At 45.2% G+C, this 25,055-nt stretch overlaps 1 protein-coding gene across 1 annotated transcript in view; it reads right to left on the reverse strand.

The window, feature by feature from the left end:
• The window catches only part of LOC123936029 (zinc finger protein ZIC 5-like), a 55,860-nt gene extending 32,019 nt beyond the window's left edge, over positions 1 to 23,841 (reverse strand). Inside the window, exons 1-2 of the mRNA XM_045996822.1 lie at positions 23,671 to 23,841; positions 23,258 to 23,509 (exon numbers count right to left, since the gene is read on the reverse strand). Of these exons, the coding sequence (XP_045852778.1) occupies positions 23,258 to 23,509; positions 23,671 to 23,841 (423 nt within the window). The remainder of the gene's footprint in view (positions 1 to 23,257; positions 23,510 to 23,670) is intronic.
• Between the last annotated feature and the right edge of the window lie 1,214 nt (positions 23,842 to 25,055).

Here is a 25,055-nt window from a genome sequence, read left to right on the forward strand (position 1 = left end):
ACACGAAGAACTCAAATGTGGGGCCTGGGACTGAGGCTCTGGAGCACGATGACGACAGCCATCCAAGTGATGGAGACCGTCGAGGGAGGCCCAAGAGAGGGGAGGGCAACGGACTGGAGACTTGACCAATGAGAAAGAGCTCAGCGGGCAGGGCTGGGGACTAGGGAGACAAGACAAACCTGCAGGCAATGGGTTTTTAAATGATGCAAGTGACAGAACTATTTTTTGTTTTTTTGGGGATATCCTTCTCCCTTCTGGAAACTCTGCTGAGTCGCAGTCCATAACCTAACTGTCCTCTCACAATCCTCTCCTCAACCGCAAGTGGCTTGTTTCACTGCTGTCTTTTCAACTGGGACTTTATAATAAAGGTATTTCTTTTCTATGGGAAAACGTAAAGCAAGACCACACCCCGTTTACAAGTCGGGGGCGAACTGCTACCCCATCTGCCACAGTCAGACCCCTGGAGGTGTGGGCCTGAGCTGGGGGACCAGCCACACAGAGGCCTTTCAGAACTTTCTGGATTTTGTCCCACCCCTTGCGGGGTGCCCACTCCGCTTTCATTTTCTATGTGGCCCTTTATTTCCTCTGAACATGGACTGAGAAGCTGGGCTTGGGTTCTGAGTGTGTGCTTGTCCAATATGGAAGTCCTTCAGCAGAAAAAGTGCTCTCCAACTCCCGGTGGTGCTTTTGTTGATAAACAGGCTTGTCACAGTTTTGCCCTCGAATTCAGTCTCTAGTTTCTGCTTGAAATGATGAATGGTTGCAGGAGACAGAGCTGAGGAACTCTCCCCCCACCTTCTCTTCTACTGGAAGTCCCTGGGCTCCCAGCACCATCGTCCCAGCCACACAGAACCAAAAGGCAGTACAATGAAGAGCGACGGGTTTGTAGTTCACGGGTGCTCTTCCTCTGTGGGGAACGGGGAGAGGGTTGTGGGTAGGGACTGCATCTCACTCTGTTTGGTTTCCTCAGCACCGTGCATAGCCCCAAGCATACACCAGGTGCCTAATATTAATAAATATTAAATAAGAGAATAACAGGATGAATGGACGGATGGCACAGTTTCCTGATCTCAAAAGGAGATTGCTCTAATTAAATAAAATTTTAATAGTAATTCAGACCTGAGATTCTAGGCTTCTACCATTTTCTAAAATAAATGAGGGCACTGATAGGCATATTTACTTGAATACCATGCAAATGCTTGAAAAGGTAGGTCAGATCTGAGAATCCCAGGAACCCGTGGAGTACAGAGGACCCAGATGCTTCTCATCAGCTCACCAATGTTTCAAGCACAGTGCTAAGTGCCAGAATCCCATCTATATAACCTAGAACATCACAGCTCACAGGCCCGCATTTTACGGATACGGACAGTGAGGCTAAAGGAAGTGCCATGACTTGTCCAACATCACATAGCTAGTACGTTGGACTGAATTTACTGCTGCTTACTCATGAAAGCTGATCATTCACATTTAAGGCAGAAAACTGAGAGGCATCAGCCTGAGCCAGAATAGACCTAATGGATTCAATGAACGCTAGGCTTTCTGTCTTGCAGTGAAGACCCAGGGAGTCTATAACACGGGGAGCCAGAGCTGAACTGAAAGAGATCACTGCTCTAAGACCAACAAGCACTAGCTTATAATGCCAGTCCTACTTTCCCAGTTCTCCGGGTCCTCACTGACTACAGAGCTGCCTATGCCCCCAGCACTCACTGAATTCAGCTTACAGGTAGCTTCCAGTGGATCAGGAGATAAGAGGGCCTTTGGAATTATCATCGCATGTCTTCCAAACTTCAGATGGAGCTAGCGTTTCACAGCTCCAAGGGCTCATCCCTATGAGGGCTCACCTCCCAGTATCAACTGCTGGCGATCTGAAACACCGTTAATGAACGTCTGCAGGTCTGTGCATGAAATGAACAGTGCACTGGTAGAGGAGCCTTTATTTTTCTGGTGAATTTTTAACACCATCGAGGTGGAGAGAATGAAAAACTAGGGGGCTTTCGACCTGTGAAGCTCGTCTATCTAGACACTGCAAACCACCCCTGCCAGACCTCCTCCCCTACACCAGCAGTGGTGGCGGGGCACAAAGGAGGCACTTATTTCAAGTGGCTAAAGGAACAAATGTTATGGAAGATCATCTGGCCTGCCCACGAACTACCCCTGGAGGTACCCAACTAGAGGTTTTTTCCCACTTCGCAACAAACTTACATAAAACACCGCATAAAGCAAGATGATGCAGGGACTTCACGCCAGTACCTGTCTTTTTCTTTTTCCTTTTCCTTTTCCCTTTCCTTTCCTTTTCTTCTCAAAACAAGTCACCAAGTTAATAGTAACATCTTATACTGGTCCACTTGGGAGACTTCCAAAGTGCGAGCCCTAAATTGTCTCGTGTAGCCTGGGCTGTTTATTTTAGACACTTCTCCTCCCATGAATCCACCGCATTACCATTTCATAATGCTGAGGAAAGAGAAGCAATCATAGCTAGTGCCCATCTAGGCACATTACACAATTCATAATGGTGCAATCACGAAATGGGATTTATTCAGTCTGCCGCACTTACATTGATGTGGCTCAAACCTAATTTTCTAGAGGACAGCACAATTCTCATTGATTTGGGGAGATGTGTTCACATTGTCTTGCTTTGCAGACTAGCTCCTCCAGAGCCCAGGCAAAAACAACCTCAAAACATTAAAACACCAGTGAGGACAGTACAAGCTCTCTCTTCTTTCTTAAAAGGATGGGAATGACCTCACCACCACACAGGCCACATTCTGACATGATAGGAAATCACGTAGCATGGCCCTATCATATGGCGCTGAATAATCAGAAATGTATAAAAGGATTCCATTATTGGCCCCAAATAATTTACCTCTCTGCTCAACTGCAAAAATTTGGCATTTCATGTACACTAAAGTGAAATTTCCCTGAGAAACTCCTGAGTTTACTGTACGTGACTTAAGGGCCTAAACAATTTCACCACAGCTAAAGAAGGGTCCCCTTTCAGATAAACTTTTTTAAAGATTTTATTTATTTATTTGACACACAGAGAGAGATTACAAGTAGGCAGAGAGGCAGGCAGAGAGAGAGGGAGGAGGAAGCAGGCCTCCTGCTGAGCAGAGAGCCCAATCCGGGGCTCGATCCCAGGACCCTGAGATCATGACCCAAGCCGAAGGCAGCGGCTTAACCCACTGAGCCCCTGTGTTTGTTTCTGTGCTTCCCTGCACAATCTCTAAAATGTAATGCGAAGTTTATCCATACAGTTGCCAAACATTGATCAGGTGTCATGTTGCAAAATATTCTTTTTATATGGAAAAGACATGGGTGAAAGGCTCTTGCCCTCAAGGAGCTCACAGCCTCAAAGGCGAAAGTAAGACACAAAAAATATCCACTCTAAAAAAGACAGCCTCTTCAATAAATGGTGCTGGGAAAACTGGACAGCTATATGTAGAAGAATGAAACTCGACCATTCTCTTACACTGTACACAAAGATAAACTCGAAATGGATAAAAGACCTCAACGTGAGACAGGAATCCATCAGAATCCTAGAGGAGAACATATGAAGTAACCTCTTCGATATCAGCCACAGCAACTTCTTTCAAGATGTCTCCAAAGGCCAAGGAAACAAAAGCAAAAATGAACTTTTGGGACTTCATCAAGATCAAAAGCTTCTGCACAGCAAAGGAAACAGTCAACAAAACAAAAAGGCAACCCACGGAATGGGAGAAGATATTTGCAAATGACAGTACAGACAAAAGGTTGATATCCAGGATCTATAAAGAACTCCTCAAACTCAACTCACACAAAACAGATAATCATATCAAAAAATGGGCAGAAGATATGAACAGACACTTCTCCAATGAAGACATACAAATGGCTATCAGACACATGAAAAAATGCTCATCATCACTAGCCATCAGGGAGATTCAAATGAAAACCACATTGAGATACCACCTGACACCAGTTAGAATGGTCAAAATTAGCAAGACAGGAAACAACGTGTGTTGGAGAGGATGTGGAGAAAGGGGAACCCTCTTACACTGTTGGAGGGAATGCAAGTTGGTGCAGCCACTTTGGAGAACAGTGTAGAGATTCCTCAAGAAATTAAAAATAGAGCTTCCCTATGACCCTGCAATTGCACTGCTGGGTATTTACCCCAAAGATACAGATGTAGTCAAAGAGCCATCTGTACCGCAATGTTTATAGCAGCAATGGCCACGGCCACCAAACTGTGGAAAGAACCAAGATGCCCTTCAACGGATGAATGGATAAGGAAGATGTGGTCCATATACACGATGGAGTATTATGCCTCCATCAGAAAGGATGAATACCCAACTTTTTTGTAGCAACATGGACGGGACTGGAAGAGATTATGCTGAGTGAAATAAGTCAAGCAGAGAGAGTCAAGTATCATATGGTTTCACTTATTTGTGGAGCATAACAAAGAACATGGAGGACATGGGGAGATGGAGAGGAGAGGGGAGTTGAGGGAAATTGGAAGGGGAGATGAACCATGAGAGACTATGGACTCTGAAAAACAACCTGAGGGTTTTGAAGGGGCAGGGGGTGGGAGGTTGAGGAACCAGGTGGTGGGGAATAGGGAGGGCATGTATCGCATGGAGCCCTGGTTGTGGTGCGAAAACAACGAATACTGTTACACTGAAAAGAAATTAAAAAAAAAAAGTAAAGTACTAAAATAAAAAAAAAAATCCACTCTGATATATAGTATCATTGGTGAAAAATATAGTAAGAACAGAGAAGGACAAAGCCTAGGATGAGGGAACACAGGAAGACTTTTGAGAGGGGCGGAATCATGTGTATAACTGCGTACTAGACACTAGTCCTTACGTATTACTATAGATGAACAAAAAGTGTCAGTCTGCATAAAAATCAGAGAGTTATTGTGGGCAGGGATTTTAGGGATCACTCATCCAAACTCTTCTTTCTCAGCCAAGAAAAGGTAGGTTCAGAGAAGTCAAGTAAGTAGTTCAAGGACACACAGGACTTCTGACTAACCTGATAGGAGATCCCACATGTTCCTACAGGATGTTAAGACTCCCCGATGCACAGCCTATCACAGCTCCCTCTCTTTTACCTGTCTGCCGGTAACTCGATTCAGCACAAGTGACGCAGCCAAGAAGAGCACAGAGTTTCACCAAGCCTGTGCTCCATGTTTTAGGTTCCTTCTAAGTACAGACAGTTTGTCTCTCATTCAATCTGGAATAAAAGAGCACCAAAAAGCGAGCTGTGTTCATGACATTGCCTGCATCATTATATAGTAATGACTGACTAGGCAAAAGCTGATAATACATTAAGGTGACATGGTATCTGGATTGAGCTCCCCACCACCACTCCTGCCACAGTGAAAATGAAGTAAAAATATATAGACAGATAAAGAAAAGACCCTAATTTCACAGTACAGTAGATGTTAGGACAAGAAATGAACTTATATGTAGGAGGTCAATCTCATCTTATGGTCAGGGAATATTAATTTGCTGATATGCTTTATGCTAGAGAGTTTAAAGGAAAATTGGCATAAACGGTACCACAAAATTTCAGCCTCTCTTACGAGGCCGAGCAAGAACAGTAAAAAGGAAACTGTTTGAGCCACCATATTTTATTACACAAAGGGCTGAATCAGAAAATTGAAACATTAATAAAATATTTTCTACATGGATTTTGCTGATGAAATAACTAGCTCCATACTTTTATGAAGATCTGATATGTTACAGTCACATTTAAGGGCAGTGAGTCCCTTTTTGTAAATACTAATAGGGATGGTTTAATTACACCCATAAGTCCCAAGATATTGCTATAATACACCAGCTGGGGACTGAAGTACCCACTCTCCACCAGATTCCTAGATTATCTGATGTCTGACACGTAAATCCCATCAGCTTTGATTCAGGTACTTGTAGGAAGGGGCTTGGGCAATATATCTTTTGCCTTATTCATAATGAAAAATAATCACAATAGATGCATCGATTTACTTAACCTCATTCACTTTCTGGGGTATAGTTACCTACTTCCCAGGGAGAAGAAGTTAGCTTATGAACATACTGTCAGAACACAGAGTGAGAGCAGACACAGCCCAAATACCCCAATGCTTTCATCATCAGAAGACTTGGCCCTCCTTGGGGTAAGGGAATGATCCCATTAAGTGATAAAAGCCTGCTAGGCCAATGGATAGCAACTCACAAGATGAAAAAATCCACCCTCCCCCCTGACAAAATGGCTTTCCTGAAATAGAACTGGGGTAAGCAAGAATGCTTCAAAGATATGGTACAATGAGTATCCATTGTGCAGCATGTGTCTGCCTGACAAACACATTTCCCAACCCAGTGGCAGACCATGTAGTTTACCAGGGAACTCACCTCAGCTCTATACAGACCTGGGCCCAGAGCTGACCGATGGACACGAATCCTACCTCCCCAACTGTGACCACAGAGCCAGACTCAGGAATGAAAACAAGTTCACCAAGATCCAGATCTAGGCCATTCTATGATCTGTGAGGGAAAAGTCCTCTCTACTTCTGCTAGGGCCCAGGCTAGTAGGATGTAAGCCTAGACTATTGGCAGCCATCTTTGCCACTATTTTGGGAGAACCCACTAACAAAACCAACGACATGGAAAACACAGGCCAAGGAATTAACCTTTAGACCAAAGTCATACTAAGCTACGTTCTTGTCACTGACAACCTGAACTGTTCTCACATCAGCAAAACTTAAAATTCATCTTCTAAGTTAAGATGGTAGCTGGCGGGGCGCCTGGGTGGCTCAGTGGGTTAAAGCCTCTGCCTTCGGCTCAGGTCATGATCTCAGGATCCTGGGATGGAGCCCCGCATCGGGCTCTCTGCTCCGTGGGGAGCCTGCTTCCTCCTCTCTCTCTGCCTGCCTCTCTGCCTAGTTGTGATTTCTCTGTCAAATAAACAAAATATTTAAAAAAAAAAAGTTGGTGGCTGGCACGTGACGTGTCCTCTACTAACCCTCCGTCAAAATAAAAAGAATGTACACAAAGAAAGGGAAAATCCAGTACTTAAGTACCTGTACCAGAGAATTAAAGGAAAAGCCCAAAAGATAAAGCTAGATGTTTCACTGACAGGTCTCTCTAAAAAACAAACCCCAGCCTAGATCTACTCTTGAACCAGAACAGCATAAGCCCATGCTGTACAATATGGTAGCCATGAGCTCACAGGGCTATTCAAACTAAAATTAAATAATGTTAAAAATTTTTTAAAAAATAAGTTTCTCAGTCACACTAGCTGCATTTCAAATGCTCAATAGCCATGCATGGCTAGTGGCTACTATACTGGACAGTGCAGATACAGAACATTCCCATCCATCATCTGCAAGGGTTCCAATAGAGGATGCTGGCAGGAATCCTGCCCATTTCCCATGTGAGATGCAGTCACTATATTAACCAGAAAGTCAAGCTGCCACCAAAGATTGATGAAGAGAGATATCCATCAAATAATTATTTATAATAAAGAAGGATGAAAAACACCTTAAACATGCAAGGGAAAAGTTTAAGGAGGATTCAGGTCTGCAAAGAAATCTGTTAAAAAGGATACTTAGAGAGTGATTCTTAAAGAGATATGGGAACAAGGGGAGTGGTCCTTTTTTTTTTTTTTTTTAACAGAAAATAGGTCATTGACCACATGGATTCCACAAAGCAAAACGTTTGTAGTCAAAAGAATAGGAGACATAAGCATATTGCTCATTTTTTAATGCATTCTGTGCACCAACCAATGAGCTACATGCTTCATGTACATTATCTGGTTTAATCAAGAATATATGAGATAAGAGAGATAATATCCATATTTCTATTTCATAGGTGAGAAAAATAAGACTCATCAAGAATACATAAAAGAAGACTGGATAGAAACCCATATTCATCTGACCTCAATCTCTAGCCTGTTTATCTCTGTACTTCAAAACATTAACAGAGACTGCTTCTGGGTAGAAATATTATAAGTGACTTTTTTCTTTCGTATTTCTTGTGTGTTTTCCAAATTCAGTAAACAAGGGATTCTTTCTGAAGAAAAAAAAATCTGGAAGAAAAATACATTGAACCTGCTTACAGCCACTACATGGTTAAAAGGAAGCTATTGTACGCAATGGATCAGTGCTGAAAACGGGTTAATTATGAACACCAGGAGCTTTCATATTCTGCTGAAACTTCTGTTCAAATCTGATTTCTCAAAGTATATTGCTAGAAGTTAATGAAAACCCAAAGAGACACACACATTCAGGAGATGGATAGCCAATGAATTTTCTGTTGTTTTTACAGTGAATGACTTTTTTATATCCTAACATTTTTATGCCAGCTATGAAAAAGATAAATATTTATGACATTCACTCAACTCCACAGTAACTACTAAGTTGCTTGTGTTCTCACTCTCGTTTGAAATGTGCATATTTCAGAGGCTGGGAGTCAAGGCTCAACCCTAAAGGAGAACGCCATGGAACGCTGTCATTTACAGACACTACACCCACTCATCGGACTTACTACGGGGACTTGCCTGGGCAGCAGGATGTAACAGGCCTCACCAAGGCAGCTGTAGAGTCAGACACACAAAAACCTCAGTGCTGCCCAGCAAACAGTGAGCAACACACTCGGATTGCCACGGACACCGGTTTTACCAAAGGTTTACCCTGTATCAGAAGCATTTAATCAAGAACAACAGAAGAGGTGATTCAGGAAACACACAGAAATAAACGAGGACCAATTCCTACCATCCAACTGTCTTACAGAAACTTTTCCTTACTAAAAATGGCCCGATTTACCCCTTGGTATATTTATTTAACTTCCATTTGAGAGCGATCTATGTAGTCATAACATAATAATTATCAAGAATGGGCCAGAATCCACCAATGAGGGGGTTCATGAGTCAAAACCAGCCCACGGGCAAGTTATCTTTAGCCTACAAATGTTATTTTTCTGTTGTTGTCCTTGTTGTGTAACTAATTTCATCCACGTTTTTAAACTGATGGATTTCACATTTAAAAAACAGATTTCTTGGGATGCCTGGGTGGCTCAGTCAGTTAAGTATCTGTCTTTGGCTCAAGTCATGACCCCAGGGTCCTGGGGTCGAGTCCTGTACAAGGCTCCCAAGGCTCCCTGCTCAGTTCTTCTCCCTCTACCTGCCACTCTCCCTGCTCCTGTGCCCGCTAGCTCAGTCTCTCTCTCTCTCAATCTGGCAAATAAATAAATAAATAAATAAGTCTTTTTAAAAGTTTCTAACTTTCTCAAGCTGAAGACTTGGCTACTTTTGTCTAGCACTCTCTTATGGCAACACTTGGTTGGAGCTAACCAAGTAGCTAACCCAGGACCCCCCAACGCCTCCCCTGGATTGTTCCATTCAGCAATGTCAACTACGCAGTCTTTGTAGGCACCTGGGCTTGCAGGTATGGTCACAGGAGGCCACAGAGAGACCATTAAAACACACCATACCTGCCATATACCCATCCTCATTTCACCTAAATAAATATAACCCCATTTCTCCTTAGACTGCCCGTTCACCCCGGGGAAGAGGAGAAGGGTGAGATCTGAGCAGAAGGGCACACAAAGAAAAGGCTGTTTCACCACCAGCCACAATCTCAAGGCTAATATGGCGACCAGGTACTACCTTCACGGCCTCACCTTCCCCGGCTCTGGCCGGCTCATACCAGCTCATTCAGGTCTCACCATACATGGAGGTTCCCATCTCTACCTTTACCATGGTCCCCTGACCTAGAACGTGCCTCCTCCATCATTTGTGGATTTGTGTCTTCCCTGGTAGACAACAGCTGCTATCACATTCACCCAGCACAATCCCTGAAACATATTTACAGTAAGAACAATCCATCAGCAAAGCCCAGTTCACCTTCAAATTACTTAGCTGGGTGCTGGCAAAATTCATCCCTCAGCTAATTCTACTTTTTTTGTTGTTGTACTTAGCCACTGTGTTGTCATCTGTGTATCTGGGCTTCATACACCAATCCTCGATCTTGAGAAGAAAGCCTATCTTTTGTGGCCATTTCCACGGAGCGCACCATTGTGCCAATACCCTGCAAGGGCGCAATGAACACTGGGTAAATGAGTGACAGGACAGAGCACAGAGTACTTCCCCGTAAACCATTACCCCTTGTAATGGGCACAGAGGTAACTATCCTCCTCACCATCACCCTCATCATTGCTATCACCCTTGCCACCAGCACACCATCTCCATGTGCTAAGAGACAAGAGACCCAGGGCACACAGCTTGAGGCAAGGCAGCCAGGGTCCAAATGCCTGTGTCTAATGTCGCTGCAGTGCCGCCAAAGGGGTGGAAGGGACCAGCATCCCAAGGACCGCGATTACTCAATGGGCTGCCGCCTACTTTTTCACACCCTCCCAATTTGAAAACAAAATGAACACAACTGCTGGTTTAGATCACATCCAAGGGAGAGTTGCTATCCTATCAGCAACCTGCACTACACCTGGCACAGAGCTAGTTGAATAACGGACGCATAATTCAATGCTGACGTCTTTACCTACAGGACATATCTCGTATCTTCTTCCTCTGGAGTTTTCTAAAAGTTATGGATTAATAAACTTTCCCTAAGAATGCAGCCTTACTAATCTTGCAAAATACTCAGAAAAAGAAAATATTTTATTATGCCCATGTACCGTAAATTATGATAAGCAAAGTACCATGTGTGCTGACAAGAAATAAAGTTGCTCTCTGCAGCAAATTGTATTTTTGATCTGGTTGCTTCCTCTCCAGTCAGATTTGGAGTAAACAAAGTAACAACCTGTGCCTATCTGGATCTGTGAAGACAATAGGGTCTGTGAAGACAATAGGGGCCACAAAGGTCACAGCCAACTGTGACCCAGTTTCCCAGGAGAGAAAGAGAAAATTAGCACATGGTGGCATTTCTTCAAGCCCCTCCTCTTAAAGCCAGGAAAGCAAGCAAGCAAGCAAGCAAGCAAGCAGAGGCACAGAGAGAAGAGGTCTGTCATCAGTCAACTACTAAATTCTCTTCATGATACTAGAAGCCTGCCCTTTCAAAGGGAATAGCTGTGTGGCTTCAAGTAATCTACTTTACTTGTCTGAAGGTGGAGGGGTGAGGAAGAAAGGATGGTTGATGGGCACCAGGCACATTTCTAATTGTGTTGCCGCTCTCCCTATGGGTCTGATTGTGGCTGAACAATTAGAACAAAACCATGAGTAAGAATTCATTTTCCAGTGGAGGCTCCAAGCATTCAGGGACTTGCCCACGCCATGGACCCAGTTATTACTCAAACCTTGGTCTGATGGTCTGGAAAATGGGGATGGTGACACCCATCCTGTCTGTCTGATAAGATCAGAAGCTGAATAGTTTTTGCATGAGTGTGAGTACATGCGTGTGTGTGTGCAAATGTGCGTGTCTGTGTGAAATGCTACAAAAGGATAAGATGACCACAGCTAGAGGGCAGATTTACCTGTATGTTCACTCACCAGTTGGCTTCCTTCATTCTGACACTTCAACATTGGAAGTCACCCAAGCTTCAGACCAAAGCAGCATGGACTGCAAAGGGAACTCAAGTAGCAGCAGCTCCACTGAGAAGCTCTTGGTGACCCGCGACACATGGGCCAGCTCTCCAACCTCAATGAAGTCTCCCCATCTATAGACTGAGTGGGCTGTTAGGCTAGTCTACCGAGGAAACCCGCTCTGGCATTCGGTGATCCTGGAATGGCTGTACTGCATACCAGGAGCACTGGCCTAGAGCTGCCTATAATCAGGCCACATTTCCACTCCTTCTCCTTCTGTCATGTTGAAATACAGGTTCACAATCCAAATTTCCTGGGTCTGATGTGTTCAGAAAGCAGATTTTATTCTGCAGTTTAGAAAGGCAGCATGTCGCATGTCACATGTCACACACTTAGCTTTTAGGTATCTGGACTACCCCTAGCTAGGTCCCTCTCTCCATAATCAAGTTCATCAAGACCTCTCAAGCCATATGTATGACTGTTCACACTCAGGGGCATCAACAGACATGATAAGTAGTCTCGTGTCCATTCAGATCAGATCAGTTCTTGCCATGCAATGAATTATAAAAAAATTACTGGGACTTTTCAGAGTCTTCTAGATTTGGGAACTGCAGAAAAGGGACTGTCACTGTTCTACTCACCAGGGCACTTGGCACGGATGTAGCTTCCCCTGGCAAGATAGAGATTCAATGTCAGGGGTCCCTCTCACAGTTCGGCAAGGGAGGTTGGATGGGACAGCATGGGAGGGCAGCTTAGAGGAGGAGCATGGCTTTACTTCACTTTCCCAAGCTCTGCAATATTAGTGAACACTTTTGTAAGAGACTAGTCTCCCTGGCATCAGAACTAGTCCTTTGCCTGTTTCTCTCTGATCCACTCCAGGCCCCTTCCCCTGCACTGCTGGGTGTGGCAGGAAGCTGAGCCCAAGTCCCATTCCCAGGCTCCCTGGTCAACTGACTTCCAGTTAGGGTCAATCAATGGGAATGCCGGGCAGGAGACAGGAAGAAAGGAGGAGGGGTAGAAACTAGGGTATCTATCTCCCTCTCTCCCTCTCTTTCTGTTTCAAGGTGGCATCCTGGGCAGTGGCCCAGTCTCCTCAATGGATCAGGAGCCAGACTGGCCCCAGGTCTTGCTACTCAGACATAACAGAGTGCCTAACCAGTGAAGTTCTTTGCTTCACTGCACACTCCAAAACTAGAGACATCTTTCAAAGACCCTGCCACTGGAACAAGGTGACTGACTGCTACAAGGTTTGAGCAAGTCCTTGGAGCTCCATTCCTCACTTCTGCATTCCCACTGGGCCACAGGGCATCCCCTGCTCTGTCCATCTGTGAAGGAGGGTGGAGGCTGTTCTGGACATCAAATGAGAGCATGCAAGGCACCTAGTAATTTTTGGGGGGGGGGGAGGGACTCTTAAGCAGGTTCCATATCCAGCACTGAGCCTGATGTAGGACTCGATCTCACAACCGAGATCATGACCTGAACTGAATCAAGAGTCCTATGCTTAACCAACTGAGTTAGGCAGGTGCCCCAGGCACCTAACACTTTGTAAGCAGTCAGTGAGCACCATTTTTTCTCCTCCCTTCCTAATCCCCCACCATCCAGAGCAAGAAATACAGGTGGGATATGATGAAAACTAATACATAATTAGAAAATATAGTTTTTAGAGATAGCATTTAGAAGAGCAACTACAGAAACATAAAGCACCCAGAAATAAATCTAGTAAGAGTGCATAACTTCATGAAGAAAATTACAATCTATATTGAAAGACATTAAGAACCAAAAAATGGAGAGAAGTAGCATGTTTATGGCTGGAAGGACTCAGTATCATAATGATATCATCTCCCTGAATTAGACTATAAATTCAATGTAACTCCAATCAAATCTCAAGAGTATTTTTGTGTAACTTTGAAAGTATAAAATGAATATGAAGATAAAAAGCCAAAAAAAAAAAAAAAGCACCAAGACATTTCTGAAGAAGGACATTATGGGGATCTGTCCTGCCAAATACCAAGATTTACTATAAAGTTATAATAATAAAGAAATGTAGTCTGGACAAAGAGTAGACAAAATATACACCTAGAAACTGACCCTAAGTCCCTTGATGACTCTTTTCTATACGGAAGAAAATTAGGAATAAAATAAATTGCTACCTCACACCATACATACTCTCTCTCTACGTGGATTACAGAACTTAATGTGAAAGGCAAAACAATAAAACTTTTAGAAGATAATAAAGGAGAATATCTTTAGGACATCAGGATAAAAAAAAGACTTTCTTTTTTTTTTTAAATATTTTATTTATTTGACAGAGAGAAATCACAACTAGGCAGAGAGGCAGGCAGAGAGAGAGGAGGAAGCAGGCTCCCTGCAGAGCAGAGAGCCCAATGTGGGGCTCGATCCCAGGACCCTGGGATCATGACCTGAGCTGAAGGCAGAGGCTTTAACCCACTGAGCCACCCAGGCACCCCCCAAAAAAAAGACTTTCTTAAACAAGACATAAAAAGTACTAACCATCAAAGAAAAGACTGATAAATTCAACCACATTATTAAGTTAGATAGCAGAAGGTTGTCAAGACTCCAACTTCTATGTGGCTTATAAATCTATTCAGTTTCCCGAAGGAATAAATTACAGTAACCTTTTTGCATTCACTATGTTCTAACAATACATACCAGAGCTCAGATTCAGCATATGGTTGACCCATCTTTGACTTCATCCACAATTGGATTACTGGCACTTCTGGTTTAATTTTAATGTCTGAATGGTTGTGTTCTATATTTAGAACTTTTGTGAGAATGCATACAATTCTGCTCAGAATGTGTCCTCCAATTCAGGACAAGCACCACCATGTGCCGTCCTCCTAGCCCATGGGCATCTGTAGGCAATCATGTGGGCATGGCAGTCTACGGCATTTCTTCCCGACCCTCCGTGCGCTGTCTGCATTGTTGAAGGTCATTCGAACCCAAAGCTGATCCTCATTCTATCCCTTGGAATTTTACTCGTGCTCCCAAAATTACTCAGAGAAATCAGTACTGGTGAAATCAGAGGAAGAAAATCATGGGGGTGGACTGTCAGCCATGATCAACATCCAGCCCCATGGGAAAAGCTAATCTACCATCTCCCATACAACCACGATTTCATATGAAATAAAAGTCTCCCCCCACTGAGAGTACGGGTCTCCCACTTTATTCATCCTTTCATTCTTTCTACCATGTATCCCTCAGCAATATTCCAACCTTCACTGCATGCTGACATGTAAACAGGAGTAATTCAGGAATACAAGCTAGGATAACATAAAAGGAAAATATGACATAAGTTTCAGATGGAGATTTTTCAAGATGTCCCTTACATATATCAAGAGAGATGCTTGTGTTGGCATGACTGTACCTAAGGTCACACCCTGCTACTGACAGTAAGTTATTTCTTGGGGCCCTAAGTATAAATCTTCAAAGTACTTGGTGTCTGGGTACTGAGTAATTAATTACATTGTAATTTACAAATATCCTTTTTGACTGAAAGCACTTGGAGTTATTTTTCCTGTAATGGAAGTAGATAGCTGTTTTACTGAATCACCTATTTTAATAGGGCAGATTTGGGCAAGTGGTTATCATTAATGATTCCAAAAGATGTCAAGAAAACATGAAAAGGACTTATAGTCAGTAGTTGTTACTATTCACTTACAGATCCGGATTACAAAACAAAACAAAAATGAAACAAAAAAAGTTTTCAAGATCTCTGATCACAAAGAATTTCAATACTGTTAATGAAAAACAATTACTTTTCCCCAATCTTCATTACCATGTGAACTTAATATACCCCATGAGAGTGCACACATTTAGTTAAATTCAATTCAGCAGAAATTTATCAAGCATCTACTACATTCCAAATACTGTTAAAAGGAGAAGTCATAGTTCCTTCTTCTGAAGAGCTTATAAACGTCCTTTATTCCAGGAACAGAACAACAATTCCTGGACAGAACAACAATTTCTTTATTATCTCTGTAGTGACAAGCTAGAAACTGAATGGGAATTCAAAGGAATTCTTTGTCTTCTAAAAAGAATATTCAAAAGAATTATATGGAATCATAAACACCAAATTTAGGACGGTGGTTACTTCTGGCAGAAGGGAAGGAGATATGATCAGGGAAAGGAGCCTTCAACTGTATTTACATGGCTCTATTTCTTAAGTTGGGTGTTCTCAGCTTTTTTGTGCTGATTTTTTTTTCTTTATTCATAGTTTTACTCTATTTTTTTACTTTTTTGTATGTCTCACATATACTACACTACATTTCAAATCACACATATTACTTTTATGATAAAATTAACCCCTTTTGGAGCTCCTGGGTGGCTCAGTAGGTTAAAGCCTCTGCCTTCAGCTCAGGTCATGATCTCAGGGTCCTGAGACTGAGCCACACATCGGGCTCCCTGCTTGGCAGGGAGCCTGCTTTCAACTACCCCCCCACCTGCCCCTCTGCCTACTTGTGATCTCTGTCAAATAAATAAACAAAATCTTCTAAAAAAAAATCAACTCCTTTTTGTAAAAGTCCTAAGTGATTACCTACAAACACATTCCCCACTCTAACTCATAAGACACTTTTTAAAAAGGGCTCCTTGAAATGAGGGGGGCTCTGGCAAGTAAGTTTAGAAGATCTTAATGATTTCAATGAGCTTCCTTGCTTGCTTGCTTTTACTTCTTACTGAAGTTTTAATATGTCAGTAAATACCATGTCTTAGCAAGAGTGAGTTATGTTTTTCAATGCTTTTCAAACTTTGGGGGACACAGAACTTTTTTCCTTCTGTATGTTCTTTCTTTTAAAATACTCATAACCATCTTGGAGAACCCTAGTGTTCCTTGAAACAGAATCTGGAAAATGCTCTACAAAATAATCCATTTCAGTCACATATTGTACACTACAGCCACACCCAACTTTGCCTGTCTCCAAACCAATGACGAACCTTCATGCCCACCTCTCTTTGCCCACACAGTTCTCCCGGTCTGGATGCCTTCAAGACCTGAGAAATTCTTGGTCAACCTTCAGCTTCCAGCTGAAATGCAATCTCTTCTTTGAAGCTTGCCCCTCCTTTTCCTTTCTTTAGACGTAATAAATTACTCTTCTGGAAGCTTCTAGTGCCATGCAGATATTTTCTGTACCATATCTCACCCTGTGGCAGTAACTTATGCAGGAGGTAGAGTGCCTAGATGACAGAGACTGCACCCTTGCTCATGGTACTGTTCATAATGCCAGGCACAAAGCCAGAGCCAGATACAAACAAGGTGCTCAGGCAAGTATGTGTTAAATGGGCATGGAAGTAATGTCTATGGGCATTCCCTGAGTTAGCTTCCTCCATTTCCCAGATAGTCCCAAAGACATATTTGTAACTTTTCAGTCTTCACTAGCAAAAGTGACACTAAAAGGAAGAGATAGAAATGGATCCAAAGACTGAAAGAGAGACAAACTCTGAGACAAAAACAAGAAGAGGCAAAGAGGGGGAAAGGAAGACTAACTGATGGACCAACAGATCACAGTTGTCCCGCCAAGAACCAGAGACACTGACCAACAGCGAGAGTCAGAAATTGCATCTTGGAGCCAATATACCAAGTTGACAATTTTGCAAGGCTCAGTGTAGGTGGTCGACAGAGACTGCGGTTCACCTTGAACGGTCTCATCTGTCTGGGACTGCCCTCCTCTCATTTTTATCCCCTAAATGAAACAACCCATCTTGGCCATCACAAAACTTGTATCATTTGGCTGTGAGTTGTTCTATTCAGCAAAAATTTTATTTCTGTTTTCCTTTCTCTTTATGAGAATCCCCCACTGGTATTGTAGATTGGTTATATGTTGGGTTCAAATAATAATAATAATAATAATAATAAAAGCAAGCTGGCAATTTCTCTCCAATAGTATATGCTGCATATTTCATGAAATAGAAGCCGGAGGAGTTTTAGGATTCCTGAACCAAAACCTTCCCATATCTGAAAACTAAGTGGAAGAAAAACACAAAGAGCATCTCACAGAAAAAGAAACCCAATCATTTGTTCATTTGCTCTCCAACCTAAGGGAGGTGTTCAAGTCATCAGCTGCTCTGTGTGTGTGTTTAACATGGGTTCATATCCCGATGTGCATTTCATAGATTGAGTTTAGTGCCAGTTTTCATGGATATTAGTGTACTTATAAGAGGAGGGGTTTTCTTTTCCTATTGGACACATTTTTCAGTACAGAACATCTGACTGGCTCCTGCTCCTAGTCTGGCAACACTCCCCTTGCTTCAAGGTTTGTTTATACTTAGGCTACTTCTCTATCCTGGTATGGGAGGCAATTTGGCCCAGAGGAAAAAGCAGTGGACAAGGAGCCCAAGAATTCTGGGTTCCAATGGTGTCTCTCAGCCATTATGTTTATATGTTTCCTTTAATCTGACTTGTTTTCCAATCTGTAAATGGGGAGAATTGACTATTCTACTACTAGAATCCAATCAATCGAACAGTCATTTTATTTTCCTCAAAACAGTTTCTGAAAAGAGCAATTCCATGGAGAGTTTAGCATTATGTGTACTTCCCAATTCCCTTCACATAGAAGGTAAATGTTCAAGGTAATATTTCCAATGACCTAGAAAAACAAAAACAAAAACAAAACCCAACAACAAAACCTTTCTCTGAAATCCTGAACTATATCTCTTTCTCCCTACCTCCTGTTTAGGAAAAAAATAAAAACAAAAACAGATACTGTTAGGATACTTAGGCCTTGGGATATCAATGACAGAGACCTTTGTATTATGAAAAGGAAGAATCTGGCTTTCATTTGAAGGGTGACACAGAGCTAAGTAACATTATGTACTCACTTCTGTTCTAAGCACTTGGTGTTAATTCCTATAATTGTCTCCACAGTCATAGGTGGTGGGTACTGTTGTTTTATTATCAAGGACACTAAAGCATGGAGAAGTCAGAGAGGTTGGTCAAGTCCACACCGCTGGCAGGGCTGGAGGAACTAGGGTCTGAACTCAGGCACTCTAGCACCCAAGTCCAGACTTCTAACTACCTGTTATGCCACCTTTTAATTTTAAGAATCTCTGCTTATCACAGTTGTTAACAGACAACAGCAGTAATGCAATTTCTGTATACCTACTTAAAGAATACTTTGACAGCACAGATAGATGTGAACATACTGACCAATACCTATCATGAAGTCCCAAGTGTTCAAAATGTTCTACCATCAGCCCAATGCCCTGTTGATAACACAATATTTATTTTGTTTTAGCATCTGAACCTTGGGAAAAACCTATTAACTTGCTCCTGCTGGAAGTCTATTCCATTATTCCCTGTTAAGGAAGAGAGATAGCTGGGATCACCCCTCCACACAGAGGCAAGTATGCTGCCACACAGGCCCAGGAACCAGAAAGCCTGGGTTTAAATCCCAGTTCTAGGGGCACCTGGGTGGCTCAGTTGGTTACCTGTCAACTCTTGACTCAGGTCATGATCTCCAGATTGTGAAGATGAGGCCTACATGGGGCTCCATGCTAATGATGGAGCCTACTTAAGATTGTCTCCTCCTAACCTTGCCCTCTGCCCCTCCCTGCTCATGCGCACTCTCTCTAAATAAATAAATACATAAAAAAAAAACCCTAGCTCTATACCTTATTGGCTTTGTGACCTTGGGCCAGTTACCATCTCTGTGGGCCCCAGTTTCTTTATTAATCAAAGGAGAATGAAAATACAACTATCAACCTATGGTTACTCAAAGATTATTCATGGTTATTTAAAGATTAAATAAACTAATGCATGCAAAGTGCTTAAAAGGGTGCCTGACTCTTAGTAAGTGCTCCAAAAAGGTAAACTATTCCTTTTTTTTTTTATTAACAGTGTTAATACCCTATTAACAGGGTACAGAGTCGACCACCCCTCAATTAGACAGAGAAAACTCTCGATAATGCAAGTCACACAGCAAGGTTTATTTGACAAGCTTAAGCTTGGGCCCAAGTATACCCGACACAGCGGAATAGCGACTTGGACACCAAGGCTAGTTAAGGCAGGGGTTTTTATGAGTCATTACAAGAGGCTTGGGGGCGGGGGAGTTTTTCTGCAGTAGGCTGATTAGCTGTTGCAGGTCTGGTTACAGGGTTAGGTACTTTCTTGGAAGTGTTTACAGGGTTAGGTATAGTGGTTTTTCCTGGAAGTGTTTACAGGGTTAGGTATTCCTGTTACTAAAGCAGGGTGGGGGTCTCTGGAACTAAAGCAGGGTGGGGAAAGTTCAGCTCTTAGGCCTGAGATGGCTGCTCAAGCTAAGATGGCTGTACTTATGCTAACCCACTCTTACAATAGAAGAGGTGATTTACCAAACATCACATAGTCAGGATTCCATCCTGGCCTTCCAATGCCAAATATCCTCTCTCCTTAGCAGGACTCCTTCCTGTGACCAAAAGTTACCATTCTCCTGAAGTCCTGTTATCTGTCAAAGAGCCCAATGAGATAGTTTTCCCTATCAAATTGCTTGAAGAGCATACAATGTAGATAATACAGTCCTTGTTTTGCAAATAACAAAACAGAGGTTCTGAGAGGTCACGAGATTTATCCTCAATTACTTAACTCACCCAGTGCACATTCTTCTTCACAGTAAGCCCTAAATAAAGCTGAAAGCTCCTGACAACAGCATTCAATGTAGGCAACTTTTTAAAATGCCATCTAAAAGATATAAACTGTGATTTTCTTGCTTTGTTAGCTTTATTAGCTTGAGAGAGGGATTAAATTCCTGCAAAAACCAAAATGTTTGACTTGAGTGAATTATCAAAATGAAATGCTGCTTCAATTAGATTCTTCATCTGCCTGGAGGCTGGCTCCAGGCATCCATATATCCACCAAATGCAATTTTTAGGAAGGGTCCTATCAGGTACCAAGCCAAACCCCCATCCCTTTAAGGGAAATGACTTTGGAGGGCAGAGGGGAGTGAAGCAGCAGATTCCTCTCTGGCCTGGGGAAGAGAACAAGAACAATAAGTGATGGCATCTCTTCCCTACAGCCTCCTACAATGGTGTGTCTTGCAAATAAAACATACTGTGAAACAGCTTGTGAGATGAGCTTCATCAACAATCAGTAACTTTTATCCAGATGAATACAATGAACATGATTAAAATGTTTCAGATATGCCTATTCAGACCTTAAGCAATCCACCAAGGGGAAAAAAAAAACAAAAAACAAAAAACAAAACAACCTAGTAAAAACCATCCCCTAAATCTGCTTTACGAAGAGATTTAATTGCCAACTTGATGCTTAGAACTGAATTCCCACTTGACAGTGGCACAGCTCCCAAGAAGACTTTAACAACACCTTTGCACTTCCCACCTAGGCCTCTGCTCTCATCCCTGCTGATCCCCTCAGAGTTGCCAAATAGTTACAATGTCAGTCTTTCAAATCAGGGCATTTTGAACTTCCTAAACCTTTATGAGGGCCTCTGTGTACTGAAAAGAACAATAGCACTTCAAAAACTATGTCTGAGAGTTCTTCAATACTCCATTTGAATGCTGGGGTTTCAATCAAGGACATCAGCAGACAACTTCTGATTGTTTAGAATTGACTTTTACACAGCTCTGATTAGGTTGCCCTTCTCAATAGGAAATCAAGAAAATCTTTGATCCCTTTCAGATTCCAGAATTGTCACCAAGCCCTGCCAGGATAGGAAGTGAGAGAGATGGGGGAGGGGGTTGCTGTTAAGTGTCCTTACTCCAGCCCAGCTCTCCTCTCCCTCGCCCCCACCCACCCGCACATGTATCTTCTTGCCTGTTCAATTCAGGATTCCATCCAGAATCACTCATCGTTGAGATAACAAAAACAATGCGCGCTAATTCAGGGGGTGGGAATGGTTTATAATTTTATGGATTTCCTGAAGACCTCTAATTGGCACATAAATGCACAAACGTGAACCGGATAATTAGGGGGTTCTGAACGTAAGCCAGTTTTAATTTATATGATTACTTGAAAACATGTTAAGTGTTATGAAGTGTCCGCGGAACCCCCACAAGGCCTTTATTCAAAAACCATCAACACTGTGAAAGTGCGTGGAACCCGCCAGCAGGAGGGGAGCAGGGGAGCAGGAGGGCAGGAGACGCGATAGCGGATCCTTGCTCCGGTTCCGGTAACTCGCTGGAGCAGCTTAGTAGCAACCGCCTCGGAAGACTCGCTGGCCCGCTCGCCCGCTCCCCAGACCGCCCGACCGCCCAGCGCCAGGACAGCAAAAGACGCACTCGCTTCCGCAAGCTTTCCACTCGCGGCTCTTCCTAAAGGATCTAAGTCCAGACGTACCTGGGTCTACAAACGTACCCGCCAGGCACCGACCCACGCGGGCACGCAACCACGCTCCCCGACAGTCGCCAGAGCGCTGGATGCCCGCGCCAGGGCGCTCTCCGCTCTGCCCGCGGGGCCGAGCCTCCGGCTTCAGCCGGCACTCGTTCCCGAGCGCCCCCGGCCTCCCCACCCCCATCCCATTCCTTCAGACTCTCCCAGCCCCGGCGGAAGTGCCCAGGCAGACCCCCAACAACGAGGACTTGTGTGATGCAGTTGGGGGTGGCGGGTAGTTTAGCGTGAAGCACACACAATCTGGCGGGTCCGGGAGCAAACAATGCAGGAACCAAGGGGCATCAGCCTCTCCAAGCAGATTTCCCTTGTACCGACTCCCTCTTCTCCCACCCCCCGTTCGGTCACCAGCACCACCAAGGGGGAGGTGGGAGGAGGTGGGGACGGGCGCTTTAAAAAGTGCAGAGAAAAACGCGCCCTCCCACCAGGGGTCACAATAATACTCCGCGGGACGGAATCAGCCTGGGAAGGAGAGTCCCGGCAGCAGCAACCACCTCTGTTTTGAATTTTACTTTGTACACTCACTCATCCCATGGCTCCCTTCCGACGAGCCACACGATCTCCCCCATCTCTGTCTCCCTGCGTCCAGATTCTCTCGGCGGTTGGGCCCTCCGGTTAGGGCTTTTTTTAGGAGCCGAACCACGGGGATTTTAAAGTTTCCCCAGTAGGAGGAGAAAAGAAAAAAGAAAAAGAAAGAAAGAAAAACAGAAACAAAAGCCCTCAGCTCTGGTTCCCAGGCACAGCATCCAGTCTGGAGCCCAAACCAAAGGGGCGGGCCGGGGAGGAGAGCCATCGGGCTGCGGGGAGCCTGGGGAATGGGACAGAGCGGGGAGCAGCACAGAACAGAGTCGACGGAGGACTCGAGAACAGCTTGGGTCCAGGGAGACGAGGTGTCCAGCTATGAGGGTGTTTGCGAAAAGGCAAGGGTTATAGGAGAAACCCGCTTGTTCGACAGTTGCGGGCAGAGCGCTACAGATGAGTGGGGAAGAGGGTCCGGCCCCGGGAAGCCGCTAGAGAGACCGGGAGATGGGCTCTGGAGCAATGGGGATGTTTTGGAGGGGAAGGGAGGGCTCAGAGGTCGATAGAACAGGGTTTGCGGCAGGGAGGAGGGAGCAGGGGGTCTCGGAGAGAGACGAGTGTTTGGGGTGAGGACGTCTGGAAAGAAGAGGCGCGAGGTCAGAAGTAAGACTGGGGGTGGTGAGGGAGAGCCAGGAGGAAGGAGAGGTCGCTCCTTTTCCCCCAGCAAGAGAAGGGAGCGGGCGGAAAACTGCAGTCGCCATTCCCGCAACATCCCAGCCAAACTCCCACGACGGGCGCCCCAGGAGCCCTCCTCCGCGCCCGGGGCCCCAGCGGCGGCGTCCGGCCCGCAGTTCCCCCCTGCCCCCGGCACCTACTGGCGCCGAACTCGGAGCTGCGCTCGCCCCCGCCGCGCCTCACCTCCGCACGCGGACAGCATCCTCCGCCGCTGACGCAGCCGAGCAGGAAGCGGCTCCCCAAGCCCGGCGGGCGACGGCACTCAGGCGCGCTCTCCACCCCGGGGAAGCCCGGCAAGCGCCGTGCAGGGTCCGTCGTCCCCGACAGCCACAGGCCCGCGTCAGCGCCGGGAGAGGAGACCGCCGGGCGCGCAGCCCCGCCTCCTCCCGCGGCCCCCCGCCCCGTGCGGCCCCCCGCCCGCCCGGCGCCCGGCGCCTTAGCTCACCTGCTGGCTCCCGTGGCTGCCTCCGTGCCGCCCGCCCCCGGCGCGCCGTCACCCGGCGCCTCGCCGCTCCTGTTCCGGCTCCGGCACCTGCCCCCGCTCCCGCCCGGACGCTTTCCGTGCCGCCTGAGCGCGCTCCGAGAGCTTAGCCGACTCGCGGCGGCGGCGGGGGGGTGGAGGAGGCAGAAGGAGCGAACGAGCGAGCCGGGGCGCCGCGGTTCGCGGTCGCGCCTCCGGAGCCCCTGCGCTCACTCCGCATCCCGGTGCGGACCGAGGCGAACCGAGCCGAGGGCGTGGGGGGCGTGGAGTCCCCTCCCCAGCGCATCGCGCGGAGCGGGTGAGGAAGGGAAAGTGTCAAAGCTCCCAGCCTCGGCTTTCACAAAGTAGCCAGTGTTTTTCGCCACCGTCCCCACCGACCACAGCGCCCTCCCGACCTGCCTCATTTTCCCCTAGGGTCTACTCTTTTATCCAAGGCTCCAAACTTCTCACGCATTCCCAAGGGTAGAATGCCCACGGGTGAAAGCCAGAGGCGGCCCCCTCGCCCCTTCGCGGGAGGGGGCGCTAGCGCCCAGCGGCCATCCCTGGTTAGGCAGGTTCACGTCTCCACTGAGGCTTCCCTGGGCGAGCAGAAGGGAGAAGGCTTGCATCACTCACGTTGCCCTCGGTCCTAGGAAGGGACTCAAGCCTCTGAAGGTATGCGGGCTGGTCTTCTCGCTCCACTCGCGTTCTTAGAACGCTCGGGAGAAGGCAATCTGCAGATTCAGTTCCAACATGCGGCCTGCACGGGAGAAGGCCCCAGCCAGTAAACAGTTGCTCCCTCCTTCTGGTCCTAGTTTACAAAGAGCTACCAAGCTGCAGAAAAGCTGTGTTGGTCTGAAAGTCTTGTACCTCAGACTGGGTTCAACTCCAGTAAAAGTCTGGTATGGTATAACCTGTCTCCAGACGCCAGAATGCCAGGTGTGGGGGAGAGAAAAAATCTGATCAAGGGCTGCCCATTGGGAGCAGGGCCAAGAAAGGGAAGAAAAGACAGGCAACAGTTCCTCAAAAAGTTGATTTTCTTATTCTTTTGAGGTGCCACACTCCTGTCCTCCAGCTGTGTAATCATAAAGCTAATGTGGCCGGTTTGGGTTTTTTTTTTGTTTTTTTTTTTTTCCTCTCATAGCTTCTGTCACTCACCCATGAAAATTTAATGAAGCATTTAGGGTTATTACCCCCAGAGTCAGTTGGCTAAAAATATTTAGCCTAATGCACTCCTTGTGGAGCCAATACGTCCTTAGCTGGTACATACAAAGTCATCAAGAGACCCTCCCTTTCTGCACGAAATTCACGACCCATTAAACTTATTCCATAATAACAGTTCTGTACAAATGGAAGCCCAAGCAAAGGGAGGCTGTCATGCTCCTCCTGAAAAGATAGCAATTTATGTGGAGACAAAAAAATTGGTGAGGTCATAGGCAGGATGCAATCTTGGGAGAACAGTTGATCAGAGGAAACTCCCAGCAAGGTGGGAGGGAGGTGTCACCCTTGGTACTACTGTTT

Source organism: Meles meles, unplaced genomic scaffold (genome assembly GCF_922984935.1).
Source record: "Meles meles unplaced genomic scaffold, mMelMel3.1 paternal haplotype, whole genome shotgun sequence".
NCBI classification, from domain to species: Eukaryota; Metazoa; Chordata; class Mammalia; order Carnivora; family Mustelidae; genus Meles; species Meles meles.